This window comes from Neofelis nebulosa, chromosome 10 (assembly GCF_028018385.1).
Source record: "Neofelis nebulosa isolate mNeoNeb1 chromosome 10, mNeoNeb1.pri, whole genome shotgun sequence".
NCBI classification, from domain to species: Eukaryota; Metazoa; Chordata; class Mammalia; order Carnivora; family Felidae; genus Neofelis; species Neofelis nebulosa.
In genome coordinates, this window is record NC_080791.1 from 108716953 (window position 1) to 108732954 (window position 16002).

Here is a 16002-nt window from a genome sequence, read left to right on the forward strand (position 1 = left end):
TGATGTTGCAGCTGGGTCCCGAGGATAAGCAGCAGGAAGAACGGGGCGATTCTTGAAATGGCAGGAAAGGCCTGCCAAGGGTGGGGAGAAGGTGGGCGAGAGCAGCGCGTGTGGGTGCCAAGGAGGCTGAGGCGGGCCTGGAATGCCTGACTGAGGCCAGTGCTCTTGGTCCCAGCCTAGCCTCAGGCCAACTGCCCCTTGTGCTGAGGGCACGAAGTCACCAGGTTTGCGTGATGGCTCGGATCCCCCGGCTACCTCCCAAAAAGGTGAGAGGCTGCACCCGGGGAAGACAGCTTGGGGAGTTTATTTGGCTTCATAGGATCCTGAGGCCGAGGCCCCAACCCTGGCCGGGGCGGCAGGAGGGCACCCAGAGAGTCCTGGCCCCAGAGGACCCCCAGGGCAGGGGTGGGGGCATCCGGGCACTAAGCCCTGGAGCGGGGGCCACAGTAGCAGGGCTTGGTCAAGAGTGCTGGTGACAGCCGAGGCCAGCCCCTCTCCCCTGTACTTCCCCTCCTTCCTGCACCACCCCTGGGGGCAATTCCCTGAGACAGGCTCTGGTCCTCCCAACCAGCTGGGTACAGTGTTGGGCCCCAACGGGGCAGGTAAGTCGGGGGACCCACAGGTTGCAGGTGTGGGGGGGGTGCAGGCTCCCCCCCTCCAGTGTGAAGGCTTCCTGTGCAGTGTAGTGTTCCCGACCCCCAAAGGGGGTGGGGTCCCTGGGGGAAACCAAGGCAGCTACAGAGGCTCGCCCGGCTCCTGTTCCAGTGTATACTGTGGCTCCTGTAGGGCAGCTGGAGCGTGGGGGAGCGGCCCCGCCCACTCAGGGCCCTGCCTCTGGCGCCCACGGGGCCTGGGCACCTATGTCTTTGGTCTGTGCCCTGCAGTCCTGAGGGCCCCCCCGGAAGGGGTTGGCAGGTGGAGAGTCCCAGAAGGGGTCCGAGTCTGGGAACAAGGTCCAGGGTGCCCGGCGGGGCGCAGGCTGTGGCGAGGACAAAGGCGAAGGCCGTGGCCCGGCTGACACGAAGCTCCACGGGTCGATGCGGCTGCGAAGGGGTGAGGGTCGAGGTCGGCTGATGAGGCCCAGGGGCGGTGAGCGTGGGGTGCCTGGGGTGCCAGGAGCAGAGCGTGATATCCCTGGCGGCGGCGAGACAGCACTTCCTAGGAAGGTTGAGGGAGGGGGCACGGGGTCAGGCAGCCACCAAATCCTGGGTGTCCACAGGAGGCACCGCCCACCTCTGGAGCTTTCCTATCTGCACAGCGAGCTGATTGACTCATAACTTCCATGGCCCTTTATACTCTGTGGTGCATCTATTTAATTACCCAGTGGTTAAGAGCAAGGCCTCTGGAGTAGACGGGCCTGGGCTTGGATCCCAGCTCTGCCACTTAACTGGTGAGAGCCTTGGGTCCCTCATCTCTCTGTGCCTTAAACCTCATCTAAAAAATGGGTATAACAAGGGTATCTTGATCACAGGCCCGTCATGTAATTAAGGGAGACAATCTCTCCGCAGCTCAAGGAACAGCGCCTGGCACGAGTAAGCAACCAGTAGGCGTTTGCTGTCATTATCTCACCAGGATTATTTCTATTCTTTCACAACCTGCCTGGCCATGCCCCCCCACCCCAGCCCCCTCTCCTGTCACTGGGTGGCTGAACTTAGAACTCAGTTCCTTCTGTGCGTCCCCAGTGCCCTGAGGGCCTGGTCTGGGATCCAGCAGATGGCTGTGGCCCCAGCCTTACTGCCCCACACGTCCCCAGCGGCCTCTCCTCCCCGCTGTCACCCACAGTAGGCCTGCTTCGGGCCACTCACCGCGCCTCTCCTCCTCGCGCCGGGGGCTCTTGGCTGACAGCTGGCCCACAGGGACTCCGAGTTCCAGCAGCAGGGGCGCAGGGGTGGGCGGGCCGGGGGCGTCCGGGCTCAGCGGGGAGGCGGGGGCGTCGGGCCTCTTCGGGGAGAAGCGGATGAGCTGGGAGGGGGGTGGCTCGGCGGCTGACGGTGTAGGCAGCAGCGCGCGGGGTATTGGCGAGGGCTCCCCACGCTCGCGGCCCGGGCCGCCCGGCGACGGCGACGGCGGCTGCAGGTCGCGGCCCAGGCCCAGGGAGGCGAGCAGGGCTGTGCCGCGCAGCAGCGCGCGCTGGATCAGCTTGGGCGTCCCGGAGCCGCTACCGCGCTCCGCGGGGCCTGGGCGCCGAGGCTCCTCGGGCTCCGGGCTCGGCCGCGGGGGGTTACCTGGCAGCGGGGGCGGGCACACGTTAGGCCGTCTTCCGGGCGGGGGCCACAGGGGGCCCTCAGCGGCCTAGAACAAGGACTGAGTTCTGCTCCCCACCAACGTCCTCCCTGACTCCTTTACTCCCCCACCCGGTTCCTCCCTGCCCACCGATCTCGCCCATCGCGCGTTCTCTCTCTCTCTCTCTCTCTCTCTCTCTCTCTCTCTCTCCCTCCTCTCTGGCTCTAGAATCTGCCATCGTTCTCCATTACCACTAAAATAAAGTCCAAGCTCCTTGACTGAGCTTTCAAAGCCTTCCTCTACTCCACCCTCCTCGGGCCAGGCCTGGAGTGGGACATGGGGCTGGGGGTCCAGAGGAGGAAATGCAAGGCTGGGGAAACTGAACTTTTACTACCAGGGCTTGGCTCAGGGTCCCTTTTCTCAGCCACAACCCTTACCCAGTCTCTCTGACTTATCTGCCCCTGCCCAGACCCCTGCCTTCTAAAATGCAAATGGCTAAACTCCCCATCCTTTCCAGGCCCTTCCTAAACTGTCTCTTGCCTCCTTTTCCAGCGTCACCCACTCATTCATTCAACAAACATCTGCTGGGGCTGAGCCGGGCCCACAGACCCAGAGGATGAAGACCTGGCCCCCACCTATGGCTTCAGGCCTGCAACTCCATGACTCTCAACTTTTCCTCCGAGGTTTCCTCTTCCTCAGGTGTGGAAAGCCCCATGCCTGTGCACACACCGTTCCCTCTGCCCAGCACAACTTTCCCACCTCGGCTTTCTGTGATCCCTTAGTCACCATTCAAGCCCCGGGTGAAAGAGCACCTCCCTGTGAAGCTGTAATACTGTTAATTATAATAAGAAATACATATTTGGTTTTCATCTCATCCCTGGCACAGAACTCCGAAAACTCTTAGATTTTCCTAAGTGATCACATTGATAGAAGTGAAAGGAGCATTTTTGGCTCTTCCTAACAAGCCCCTTTGAATCACATTTAAGTTCACATTAACGATGGGGCACCTGGCTGGCTCAGTCGGTCGGTTAAGCATCTGACTTTGGCTCAGGCGGTGATCTCACAGTTCGTGGGTTCTAACCCCATGTCAGGCTCTGTCCTGACAGCTCAGTGCCTGGAGCCTGATTGAGACTCTGTGTCTCCCTCTCTCTCTGCCCCTCCCCCGACCTGTTCTTGTCATCCCTCTCTCTGTCTCAAAAATAAATGAACATTAAAAAAATAATTTTAAGTTCACATTAATGAGGTCACTTTTGGAAAGCCTGGTTGCCGGGGGGAATGAACCACGTGACGAGAGCTGGAGACTGAGGTCTATCTCCAACGGCCAATGATTCAATCAATTGATCGTGTCCACATAATGAAGGCTCTATAAAAAAAAAACACCCTAGCCAAAGGGTTCAGAGAGCTTCCACTGGTCAACACGTGGAGGTGCTAGGAGAGTGGTGCACCCAGAGAGGGTCCTAAAGCCCCACTTCCCCCCTTCCCACAGACCTTGCCCTAAGCACCTCTTCCATCTGGTTGTTCTCGATCTGTATCCTTTATGATAAATTGGTGATCTAGTAAGTAAACTGTTTTCCTGAGTTTGGTGAGCTGCTCTAGCAAATTACCAAACCTGAGGAGGAGGTCACGGGAACCTCTGGCTTATAGGTGGTTGGTCAGAAGCACACGTGACACCCTGGACTTGTGACTGGCATGTGAAGTGGGGTGGGGGGCAGTCTTGTGGGACTGAGCCCTTCACCTGGAGGGTCCGATGCGAACTCCAGGTAGACTGTGTTAGAACTGAATGGGAACCCCACATTTGGTGCCATAAGTGAAGTGAGTAGTGCCTAGAGGAAAACAAGAGTTTTTTTCCTCTTTTAGAAGCCCTCCCAGAATCTCTCCTAACCTGTGGAGTTACTGCTCACCTTATGCCTTATACAGCCTTTGCCCCACCACTTACTTGTTTGTTTCTGAGTCTGCCCCTCCCCCCCACTAGGCCCTCCCCCAGGGCAGGGCAGGGTTGATCTTTCTTTTTCTTTCTTTCTTTCTTTCTTTCTTTCTTTCTTTCTTTCTTTCTATTAGAGAGAAAGAGAGAGCTTTCTTTTTTTTTTTTATTTGAGAGAGAGAGAGAGAGAGAGAGAGAGAGAGAGAGAGAGAGAGAGAATCTTAAGCAGGCTCCACACTCCACACTCAGAGCCTGAGGTGGGGCACGATCCCACAACCCTGGGGGATCATGACCTGAGCCGAAATCAAGAGGCAAGTACTCAACTGACTGAGCCACCCAGGAGCCCCAGGGTTGATTTCTAATATGTATGATGCCTGTCTCACAAAATGCATCAATATATGTTTGATGGGGGCATCCATTCTTATGATCTTTGCAACAGCCCCATAAGGTGATCACTATTATATGACTTTACAGATGATGAGACTGATAGTTATAATGATATTAAACTGAACAGAGGAAAAACATGTTTAAAACAAACAGGAAGGGGTGCCTGGGTGGCTCAGTCGGTTAAGCGGCCAACTTCGTCTCAGGTCACGATCTCTCACGGCTTGTGAGTTCGAGCCCCACATCGGGCTCTGTGCCGACAGCTCAGAGCCTGGAGCCTGCTTCGGATTCTGTGTCTCCCTCTCTCTCTGCCCCTCCCCCACACTCTCTCTTTCTCTCTCAAAAATAAACATTAAAAAAAATAAAAACTAAAACGAGCAGGAAAAATGAGACAAAGGCAAGGGCGGATGGAAGTCAGTACAGAATATGAGAGTGTGAAGAAGTTCCTGTGATCAATGGCCTTGAGAAACTGAGGTTCTGAGAGGTAAGTGCCTTGCTCAAGGTAATTCGGCAGGGATTTGAATTTGCCTCCACTCTTCCTAGCACTAAGAGTTGGCAACTCTGTTGCTTTGAATTAAAGCAGCACAACCATCTTGACCCAGAGATGCAGGTGAAATCGCTTCCATGGGGCCTCACAGAGAGGACGTGCCGTGTGGCAGTTAGCGGCTCCAGAGAGTCACAGAGCAGTCCCGTCAGCATAGGCGGACTGTATCCACCAACAGGCACCTTACGGCAACCCGTTCCCCGGTAGTATGGCGTGTGCCTGGGACAACCTCGCAGGGTCCTCTTTGACTCTCAGCCAGGCTTCTGACTGTGTGGGTGGCTGGGAGGTCAAGGTCACGTACTCTCATAGGCCCAAGATGGCCACTGGAGTGTGGGCTCGTGCTAGGGAACCAAGTGTTCAGCCAGCGGTTGGGCTGGGATAGGGGGTATCCTTCCAGGTCAGGGGCAAGCTTGAGAAGGATGGGGTTCAGATCCTTGTGTCCCTGCTCCTGGTTGCTCAGAAAGAGCAAGGTCAAAGGGCTCTGCAGAACACGGTAGGGGCCGCTTCAACCTACACACCTGGGTTGACAGGACTTTAAGTTCTCCACTGGCCCTTTTAGCTTGGTACATTCTAGAGCAGGTGAACCAAGCTGCCCCTTGGGCCTTCTAATTCTCAGTTCCGTCTCTACAGTACAGCTAGCTTGGGGCAGTGTAATTTCTGGAGTAGAAAATGGAGCGGCAGATGAGGGTCCGTGGCCCTGTTGCTGGAGTCAGACCTGGGTTCAGATTCCTGTTCTGCTGTGTGCCCTACATCAAACCACATAACCTCTCTGTGCCTCTATAAGATGGTCCTAATCATAATACCCAGCATTGCCTGGCACATACGAAGGACCTAGTAAATGTTACCTGTTGTTACTACTATCAAATGTTACTCAAATAATGGTGGAGGTGATGTGCTGGGTGGGGCGAGAGGGGCTCTGACGGGATCCACAGGCAAAGAAGGATGCAGCTTTCTACCCCTTGCCAATCCCGAGCTGCTTGTCCCTCTGACACAGGAGCCCTGATCTCTGCCCAACCCACTAGCTTCCCAAGCAGTTTGTGTGCGAAAAACCCTTTCTTCAGGTGAAAGCATCTGAGGAAGCCAAAGTCTCTCTGCGTTCAAATCCTTAGCTGAAGGCCCCAGGTAGGTTACTTTATCTCTCGGGGCCACAGCTTTCTCATCTCTAAAATGCCGATGATAACAGCACCTCCCTCACAGGGTTGTTGCTTAAAGGGAATGCCTGACGCGCAGTAACTGCTCGTATCCTCATGGAGGACAGAAAAGCTCAGAACTGCCCCAGGTGCAGTGAGAATGGGCTCTGGATCCCCACCTTCTCAGCTTTCTCATCTTCTTCTCTACCTACAGGCTGCTCAGAAGGGACTCTGAGCACAGTGTGGCAGTCACCTGCCTGGTCCACTCCACGGGCACAGTTTCCCTCCCCTCTCTGGACCCAGCTTCCCTTGGGTCCCAAATGGGGAGTACCATTGCTGTCTTCCTTCCCTCCCTACAGCCTGCTGAGGCACAGCAGCTGCCACCGGGGCAGAAAAGAGGCCTTTTGCGGGCCAGGCCTGACCACGAGGACTGCACTATGGGCCCCCTGAAACCTGGGCTGTACCTGGCTCAGTTGTGGACCTATATAGGTCAGATGGGGGTTCTAGGAACGACCTGCCCTGCTGCTGATTTTTTGTAGTTTCCCCATAGTACCCATAGGAGCGCAGCACGAGTCTGCTGTTTGCTGGTGGGGGTAGGGGGAGGGAGAAAAGGCCACTCACCATTGAGCATTGGGGGTGTAGAAGGAGATCCCAAGGAGGATGAGTCATCTGAATCCAGGTACCACGTGGCTTCGTCCAAGCGGGACCTTCTCCTGGGGAGGGGAGGGAGGTTGGGCTTCGTGAATCTCAGGACTATTGGGGAGGTAGATGATACTGGGGCGGGGGCTCTCTGGCACTCACCTCCCATTCTGAGCTTCCCCAGGCTTGGGGGAACTGGGGCCCCAGGCCCAGCATGCTCGCCGCTCTCCATTGCTGGAGTCCTCCAGACGTCTAGGGGACTGGCGGCCCCATGCCTGGCCTGGTTCAGCAGGCTCCACTGTGGGTAGAAAACCAAGAGGGTCTGAGCTGAGGTCAAGAGCCCTGATCCTTGTCCTCCAATCATAAGAGTCTGGCTCCAGGGACAATTTCTTAGAAGATGGGGGATCAGGTGGGAACCCATACTATTCCGAGGGTGGGCTTTGGGCCACAGAGAATCTGAACAGAACTGGGATGGGGTAGGTAGGTTTGGGTTCTGGGGTTAGCAGTGGGGTGGGGTATCTCATCTAGTTCTCCAGTTGGCATTTGCTGTTTAGTAGTTCGCATGCTGTGGCAAACTTGCCTGGGTTTGCTGGCTCTGCCCCTCGTTAGCTATGTGACATTAGGCAAGTTACTTTTTCCATTTTTTTCATCTATAAAACTTACTTAGATCAAATAAATGCCGCCCAGGGCACGCAGAGATATCGGTCTAAACAGATAGGGGAGGGAGTCTGGGTGTGGGGAGTTAGGAGAAGACAGTGGGATCCAGCTCCCAGGGTAAGGTTTGACAGAAGGATATGGTGCTGAGGGGAAAAGCATGGGGAGAGGTTTCTTACACTGGATGGCCCGGAACCGGGGGAAGGTGGGCGAGTCCCCAGCCCCAACCTCGAAGACGTTTCTCCTCCGGTCCAGGCCGGGTGAGGCCTGCACGGTGATGCGGTGTTTGAAGTCTGGGGTTGGGGGGAAAGCAGGGTGCAGGTTTGTGGTGAACGAGAGCCAGGATTCCAACCCTCAAGAGCCCTCAGCCAGCTCCCAGGCCACGAAGGCAGTTCAGGCACGGTGGCTGCGTGACTGAAGCCGGGGTCACCGCTCTCCTGGGCCTCAGGCTCTCCATAAGAAAAGCGGACAGCCAGGACTCCACCAACCGAAGATTCCCCGGAGGCGACCCGCCCGGCGCCCACGGCCTTCCCCGAACTTTCATGAGCCCCGCCCCTCTCCGGGAGCAGCCACTCCCTGGCCGCCATGCAAATATTTCCGCCAGAGCCCGCCCACATGAGAAAACAACACTCCCGGCCCCACCCCTTCCAGCCTTCAGCTCACAGTCCCACCCACCAGCACCCCAGACCAATCCCAGTGAGGCCAGCACAAGCCCGACCCCACCTCTCCGCTCATAACCAATGACTGGGAGGCGCGCTAGGCCCCGCCCCTTACCGAGGGGCATGCTGATGCGCTCGCCGCCGTCTCGCGCGCGGAGCTTGCTGCGCTTGAAGGTGCCGCGGCGGCGGCGCACGTGCGGCCGCTCCCGGTCCACCTGCTGCAGCAGCAGCGTCAGCTCGCGCTCGAACACCTCCAGCTCCCACTGAGCCAGCAGGTGCTCGCGCCGCCGTAGCTGCTCTGCCTGTGACCGCTGCTCACGCGCCGCGCGGGTCAGCTCCTCCTCGCGGCTCAGAAGTTCCTGCGCCCGGGACAAGGAAGGTGGTGGGATCAGCCCAGTAAGGACCCTAGCGTCCGCCCCCACGGAGACCGTGGAGGCACTTCCCGGCCTCTCTTTCCAATCCCGTCACCCCGACCCCTCCCACCTTTTCCTTGGCCCGCAGTTCGTCGAAAAGGCCTTGGATCTCACGCTTCCAGCCTTCCTGCATGGAATGGAAGGAGTCCCGCGGCATTTCCCGCAGGACCTGCGCCTCTAGCGCCTCCAGCTGCTGCAGGATGGAGGCAAAGTCGGGCCTGCGGTGGGGGTCCTGCGCCCAGCAGTCTGGGGACACGAGTGGAGGGGGAACAGAATGAGAAAGGGTCTGTGGGTGGGCGTGTCCTGTGCCAAAGGGCTCTGCCCCACACCCTTCAGCCCCATATCCTTACCTGCCATGAGCTGTGCGAAGGGCTCAGGGCAGGTGGAAGGGATGGGCAGTGTGAGCTTGTTGACAGCTACTCCGTAGGCTACAGCAAGGCAGTCGATACCACGGTAGGGCACCTCCCCAGTCAGCAACTCCCACAGCAGCACCCCAAAACTGTAAGCAAGACAAAGGGTCTGTGTCCCGTCCTCTACTTACTTATTACTATTTCACCCCAAAGCAACTAGGAACCAAATGATTTGGGTCCCTCCCCCTGGGCTCTGCCTGTCTGCCCAGCCCTAGATTTTGGCAGCCACCTCTGCCCTCTTCAGCCCCACGGATGGCCTTGTCCTGTCTCTACCCAGGCCTCACCTCCAGACATCGCTGCCCTTAGAGAAAGTGGAGGCCTTGATAACCTCAGGGGCCATCCAGGCATAGGTGCCCGCAGCACTCATTTGTGTGGTTTTGTGCCACTCTCGGGCCAGTCCGAAGTCAGTGATCTTCAGGGTCTTGTGGTCCATGTCATCACCTTCAATGGGCTGCAGCAGCAGAACTGGGGAAGAGGGTGGGGGGCAGGACTGTGGGTGCTCCATGCTCAGTTAGTGGGGACAAGGGAGGAGCTAGGAGCAAACCATCATCTCACAGACAGGCTGGCTAGGTACTGGAAGCACAGAGGTGATCTTGCTCTGGAGAACTCACAGCTGGAGGTTGGGGTAGAATCAGACAAAAATAATAATGCTGGGAAACATTAATGGAGGGGCTACTTGAGGCCAGGCATTAACACTCAGCTCTAGCATTCACAAAACCATCTCCGAGGTACCCATCATTATCCCCATTTTACAGAAAAGGAAACGGAGCAGAGAAACCACTTAGTCAAGATCATATGCAAATAAAGAACGGAGTCCAACCTAGTCTGTGTGGTTCTCAAGCCAGCGTTCTAACTTTTCCCTAATGCTGCATTGGACAGAAACCCATGTCTTGTCATGGTGCTGAGACAGGAGTGTGAATTAGAACCCCCGTTCGTGTGGGGAACAGGAGGGAACCCCTTGGTGAGAAAGGAAACCCAGCAGGCACTGCAGGCCCCCGGTGCCCATGTCTCGTCTTGGCTAGTGCAGCCGCTCTCCGTGAGGAAAGACTCCCAACAAAAGATATCTACTGATGCCGCTGGACATGAAGAGAATGGGGAGTCTGAGAAGTGAAGGTCCTTGGCCAGAAAGGAGGAGCTTGGGACAAACACGGGAGTGGATGGTCAGATTTGGCAGGGGTTCATGGTGTTGACCCCAATGGGGCCACCATAGTCTGTAGACAGAGGAGAAGCAGCAACTTGCAAATCTCTCATCGGGACAAACATGGCTCAGATGAGAGGTTTTGAGGAACAGAAAGAGGATAAAGTCATAGAATCATCAAGGGTTTGAAGGGGGCCTCTCACTCTGCTGGTTATCGTAGAGAAGTGACATCCAAGCCAATTACCTTTCTGAACATACGTCATTTCAGGGCACACCAACCACTCAGCCCTGCTGTCCAGGGTGAAAGCACCATTACGGGGGCAGCTCAGGGTACTGAGGGCAGAGGGGATGGGCACCTAACCCAGCCTGGCAAAAGGGAGGACTTCTTGGAGGAGGTGGCAGAACCAGGGTATTCACTTTTCCAGGCTTGAAACCATAACCCCTGCTCCTGCTGCTGGCCAAGCTTTCTGGGCCTTGTGGCCGATCTGGCACTGCCAACCCCCTCCCCCACCCCCCCCACCCCCCCCACCCCCCCCCCGCCCAGCTGTCTTTGATTCTGGGGCCTCTGGCTGCTTGTGCTATTTCCTTAGGGCTTCCCCTCCCCTCAGCCTTTTCGGTGCCAGTGCTCCTCAGAGCCTGGCCTCTCCTCAACCTCTGCCCACTGCCCCCAGGCTGTCTTGGCCTCTCCCAAGTGCCAGCTGCCCCCTCCCTGTTGGACTCTCCCACATTTGAAGCTCTAGGCCAGAAGCCAATTCAGCTGCCCATCACCGCCCCGTCTGATGTCCAAATGCCCTCAACAACCACCTTCTGAATCCCACCGCACACAGCAAATCTCCCTGCAATTTCTCCTAATTCAGAGAACGGTCTTGCAGTCCATCCTCTCCTCTGAGCCAGACTGGGGCTGAGTCCCAAACAGTTAATAAAGCGAAGGATGACAACGAAAGCCACCTCAGAGGGTTGTCATGAGTATTTAACAAGATCACACTTCTTCAATCCTTAGCACAGGGTGTGACATCTGGTACTGAGTGTCAGCTGTCCTCTAAAGATTAGGTCTCTACCCTCTCGTGTTGACTCTCCTTGCGGTCCTCTGTCACAACATATTCCCTGCTTTGCAGTGGACTCTGGGCTGGCTGCTGGAGGCTCAGAACTGGACCATTTAGTAAACCTTACACGAGTTCATTCCAAAGCAGCAGAACTGCAACGGGGGGGAGGGAGAGGGCGGCAGGTGGCTGGAGTGGCACCAAGCAAAGGGGTCTATGTGCTAGGGCCCGAGGGTCTACGTGCTGGTCTCTCCTGGTGACAGGACCCACCCACCCTCTTGAAGACCAACTGGCCAGGTCTCTAGCTACTTGTACCTCACAGACTAGTGAAGCACTTTCCCACCAGCATCTCTGGCTGGGAGGCCAGCTTCCCCTTTTCGGTCAGGTAATCTGAGGCCCAGAGATAGGCAGCCTCTCATCCAAGTCTCGGGACTTCTTTGTCCCTGGTGGCCTTTCTGTCACCCTCCACCCCCAGCTTCACACCTTTGAAGCCTCATCCTCACCTCCGCATCCCCTGCTTTATATCGAGTGCCTTGAATCTGTCCCAACCCAAGTTGCTCTTCTGGCATCTGATACAAACCTTGGGGATGGGGTGATCGGGGGCCACCTGGAGGAGAGGGAGCTGGAGATCCCAAGCTTTCAGCCCCCTCTTAGGGCTCCCTAGCCTCTGAAAGGGGCCTGGCCCCCAGCTCCCTCCACAGGCTGGCCTCTGGGGGCCTAAGCTGCTCACACCTCTTCCGCTTCCCTTCCCTGGTCCCTACTTCTCCTTTCTGGGAGGCCTGGTCCAGGTTTCCAACTGGGGGGGAGCCCTTTGGGGGAGAATTGGGGGAGGTCAGACCCAGGCCGGGCTGGCTGGTCAGTCCTGTGACTCGTGGGCCTGGAGAATTCCCCCTCCACTCCCCGCCAGGCTTCCTCACAAGGCCCCCATTGTCCAGGAAAATCACGCCATTGTTTCCTGCCTGTGCCCCCCCCCCCAGCCCAGGGACTCCCCCCACCATCCCGCAGACAGCACCCCAGGCCTAGGACTGGGGTCTTCGAGGTGGGAGGCCAGGCTCAGAGAGGCTGAGGGCACCTTGCCTGCCTTCATCACCACCCAGACTCTGGGAGAGAAACAGGGGAACTGGAGGGGGGGTGTGTGTGTGTGCAATCCCTGGCTCCTTCCTCTCCCATAACCCCCCCCCCCTCCCCAACCCTTGGCTCTTTCCTCCCCTGCAGGCAGCTGGGCTGGGGAGGGAGCAGAGGCTGGAGCAGGGGCAGGAAGCCGGCTCAGGGGCAGCAGGAAACGCAGGAAGCAGTGGGGAGGGTGGGGAGCAGGGGCCTGGGCTATTGTTCCATTTTCTCTGGAAAGAAAACTGGAGGAAAAACAGAAGAAGGGAGTCCCCTCCCCCAAGGCCTTCGGGGAATCTCCCTCAGGCTGGGGCAGTGAGTGGGGGTCCCTGGAAGGCTAGGGCCAAGGAGTAAGGGTGAGCAGAGGGAAGTGCCCCACTGGATGAGGGGGGTAGGTGGGGGTGGCTGGCAGGCCTCCCCAGCCCCTCCAGGCCTGTCAAGGACTTGGATATTACTGGGTCAGGGCATTCTGCTCTCCATAAGCTACTTGTATATGGTCAGCTCAGGCCAGGCCGCCCAAGATATCCGTGCTTACCTCCCCCAAGAGTTGCCCATGCCTCTCCAATAACCCATCAGCCCCTCCCGCACCTCCTGTTGCTCTACGGCCTGTACCCTGAGCCCCAGCAGACCCAGCCCCGCGTCCCCACTACTGGGAGGGGTGGTCCTGCCTCTTGGCCTGACATGGCTGGAGACAGAGTAATCTTACTGCTTGAGGTTCCCTTAGCCCCACCATGCCCACCCCAATTGCTCATTCCAGGCAAGGCCCTCTCGGTGATCCAGCCCTCAAATGCTCACACCCACAGCTGCAGACCTACTACGTGCCAGGCATCAGATGCCAGGCTTGCCCAGTCCCTTAAGCCATTTCACCTTCCTGGTCACTCCCTTTTTACAGAGTCTGAAATTGAGGATCTGAGTTGAAATAAGGAGCTAAAGGTCATGCAGTCAGGGGCATGGGCGGGACCAGAATTCCAGCCCTGTCCCCAGCCTTGACCCCCAGGGGTGGGAAGGGTGGGGGGCTTTCCTCTCCAAGATCTCTGTTCTGGAGAAGCTTCCCACCACAAGAGCAGAGCAGCAACAGCACAAGTGTGAGCTTTAGGGGAGAGGAAGATGAGCGCCAGTATCCAGCTTCCTTGAAGTGGTGTCCACGGTTAGACAGGATGCTCATGGCTCACCTGAGAGCTCCCAACTTTTTAACTTGGCAGCTATGAGCTCGGGTTAAGGGCTCCATCTGAGGCTGGGGCGTGAAGGACGGTTTGGTGCCTGGGACTCCTGCTTTGGGGCCCGTGTGGACTCATGGCGCCCCTAGTCAGCTGGGACTCCCCTAGGGCAGGAGCTCCTGCCTCTCCTAGATCCCCAGGTGGCTCAGCTGAGAGTTGGCAGGTGTGTGCTCGGCCCACGCCGCCCTCCAACCATGCTCCCCAAAACTCACTGTTGTTGGACTTGAGGTCTCGGTGGATGACGGGCACCAGGGCCTCACAGTGCAGGTAGTGCATCCCGCGGGCAATTTGCACAGCCCAGTTGACCAGAACATGCGGGGGCACACGTCGCCCAGCCAGGGCACGGCTGAGGGGCCCACCGGCCGCATACTCCATCACCAAGCACAGGTTGGGCTCCTCTAGGCACACGGCCTTGAGGGCAATGATGTTGGGGTGTGCCAGCATGGCGAAAAGCCGGGCCTCCTGGCGCACGCTCTCAGCTGTCACACTGATGTCCTCATCGGGGTCCTGGCGAGCTGCCTTCACAGCCACCAGTTCACCTCGCCAGCTGCCGCGGTAGACCTTGCCGAAGCCACCGATGCCGATCACCTCCTCCAGCCGCAGCTCTTGGAAACTGGCCACCTCGCAGGGGGGCGGGCCACCACCCCGAGACACATAGTTGGATGGAAAGATGCCCACCTGGCCGCCCACCTGGCCCGCCCACCAGCCCTCATCGCCTGAGATAGCTGCATCCCGGGACAGCACCTCCACACGGTCGCCCTTCCTCAGGGCCAGTTCGTCCTGCCCACTGGGTTCGTAGTCAAACAGGGCTGTCCAAACAGGGTTGGCATAAGCCGCTGTCTTCGGGGACCCCTCTGGCCAGCCTCCTCCGCCGCCACCCCCACCGCCCCCACTGCCGCTGCCGTTCCACGACCCCAGCGGGCTCTTGAGAAAGAGGTTCTTCAAGGGCTCCATGGCTGGGACCCAATACTGGGGCAAGTGGGGTACCTTCCCTGGGTGCCCCTGGTCCCCACCCCTGCTGGCTGCCAAGGCCCTAGTCCCGGAACCCGGGCATCCGGGCCCTGGCCCTCAGCCCCAGACCCAAACCTCTCTGGGGAGCCAGGAGTATTGCCTCCCGGCCCCCCGCATCTCGGGCTTCTAGAGGGCCACCCAGGGCAGTGTGGTCAGGCTCTGGGGGTGGGACCCCGGGGCCTCCGGCGTCTCACCATGGCCAGCTCGGAGGGGCCCGAAAGTCCCTCAGTCCTGGAGCAGTCCTGGGAGGCTGGCTCCGGCACTCGCCAAGTGTAAGGTGGGGCCAGCAAGGGGCAGCGCCTGGACTCCGGTTGGGTCTTTTTGCGCAGGGGGTGGCTGGAGTGTCCCCAGTTGGGCCGAGCTGCCGCTTCCCAGCCCGGCTCCCTCAGCCCGACGGCTCCAACCCCGTTCCCTTCTTCCTCCTCCCTTTGTACTTTGGCCCCGGGGGCGGGAGGCAGAGGTGGAGGGTGGAGTTTCACTTTTTTCCGCTCTTCTCCCTCCTGCAGGAAACAGCATCAGATGACGCGGGCGGGTAGCCCTGCTCCCCTCCCAGAGGCTGCCGGAGCAGGTCCCGGGAGTTCCCGGGTAGGCGGGCAATGAGGGGATGGGTAGTCCCGACCGCCCATCGCAGGAGGTTCAGGGTCAAGGTTGGTCTTTGCTAAGGACAGGCCATCCCCTCTGCATCCGCATCAGCAAAACGGGGGAAAGAACCTGGCTTGGGAGTGGGGCAAAGCCGAGTCTAGTCTTGGCTCCGAAGTTGAAGGACTGTGTGACTCATCTTCTCTTCGCCTCATTCCCTTCATAGCTGAAACAGAGACCAGAAACTCTGCTTTGTAGAGCTAGTTTGGGATGAGAGTGGGCAAGGTTGGAGGACGGGACTGGCTGCACCTCAAGCTCTTGGAACGGGTTGTCTAAGGTGTCCTCTGCTCCTCACCTGGAAAACAATCCGGTTCTTCATGCCCCTTCCCCAGTGGGCTGAAACCTGAGGCTGTCTTCCAGAATTTCGCCCAGCGATTGGATTCAGAATAGCTAAATCGCCCTCACAGCCGCTGGATGGACTCCAATTGCCTTGCGCCTGTCTCTTTAAGAAAAACGACGTTATCCTATTTCTATTACTCATGCCTGTTCTGTAAGGTTACTCTCCAACCGCTAAATCTGAGCTCTGACCCGGAAGTAGACACCGCTTAGGGCGAGAGTGCGGGTGTGAGGTCCAGCACTAAAAGGGGCGGACCGGGAGGGGCGTGCTTTGGTGGTGCAGAGCTGTCCCTGTAGCCCTGGGGAGTCCACGCCTCCACCCCGCCTCCTGTAACTCACTGGGAGAGTTTTGTGCCAATTAATTCCGCCGTCACCCAGTGGCCACTCATCAACTAACCCTTCGGTTCCGCCCAGTGGTGTCTACTGTGTTGACAACGCCTAGGTGTGCGCATGCGCTCGAGCGCTACCACGTTTGAGCTCTTTTAGACCTGGACTCTGCGCACGCCCAAAGGGCTCCGCCGCTTCTTAGCGCTCCAC

The 16002-nt window shown here is 58.1% G+C and overlaps 1 protein-coding gene across 2 annotated transcripts; it reads right to left on the reverse strand.

Moving 5' to 3' along the window:
• Positions 1-288: 288 nt before the first annotated feature.
• MAP3K11 (mitogen-activated protein kinase kinase kinase 11) lies at positions 289-15978 on the reverse strand. 2 transcript variants are annotated; one of them, XM_058689664.1, is made up of 12 exons: positions 15425-15560; positions 15202-15295; positions 13692-14990; positions 9262-9442; positions 8918-9066; positions 8638-8813; positions 8270-8513; positions 7675-7788; positions 7004-7139; positions 6824-6915; positions 1806-2225; positions 289-1158 (listed from the first exon to the last, which is right to left on the reverse strand). In XM_058689664.1, exons 3-12 carry the CDS (start codon positions 14431-14433, stop codon positions 821-823), a joined length of 2592 nt encoding a protein of 863 aa, XP_058545647.1. In that variant the 5' UTR covers positions 14434-14990; positions 15202-15295; positions 15425-15560; the 3' UTR covers positions 289-820. The 2 variants fall into 2 exon arrangements, with proteins under 2 accessions (XP_058545647.1, XP_058545646.1); XM_058689663.1 differs by adding an exon at positions 15863-15978 and having other exon boundaries at positions 13692-15571.
• Between the last annotated feature and the right edge of the window lie 24 nt (positions 15979-16002).

Bases quoted from the DNA above. Each gene is read 5' to 3' on its own strand.
- MAP3K11 (XM_058689663.1), bottom strand. From the start codon at position 14,433: ATGGAGCCCTTGAAGAACCTCTTTCTCAAGAGCCCGCTGGGGTCGTGG. The intron at 8,514-8,637 runs GTGGGAGGGGTC...TCCCGGGCGCAG, and splicing joins AACTGCGGGCCAAGGAAAAG to GAACTTCTGAGCCGCGAGGA. The intron at 7,789-8,269 runs GTAAGGGGCGGG...CCCCAACCCCAG, and splicing joins GCGCATCAGCATGCCCCTCG to ACTTCAAACACCGCATCACC.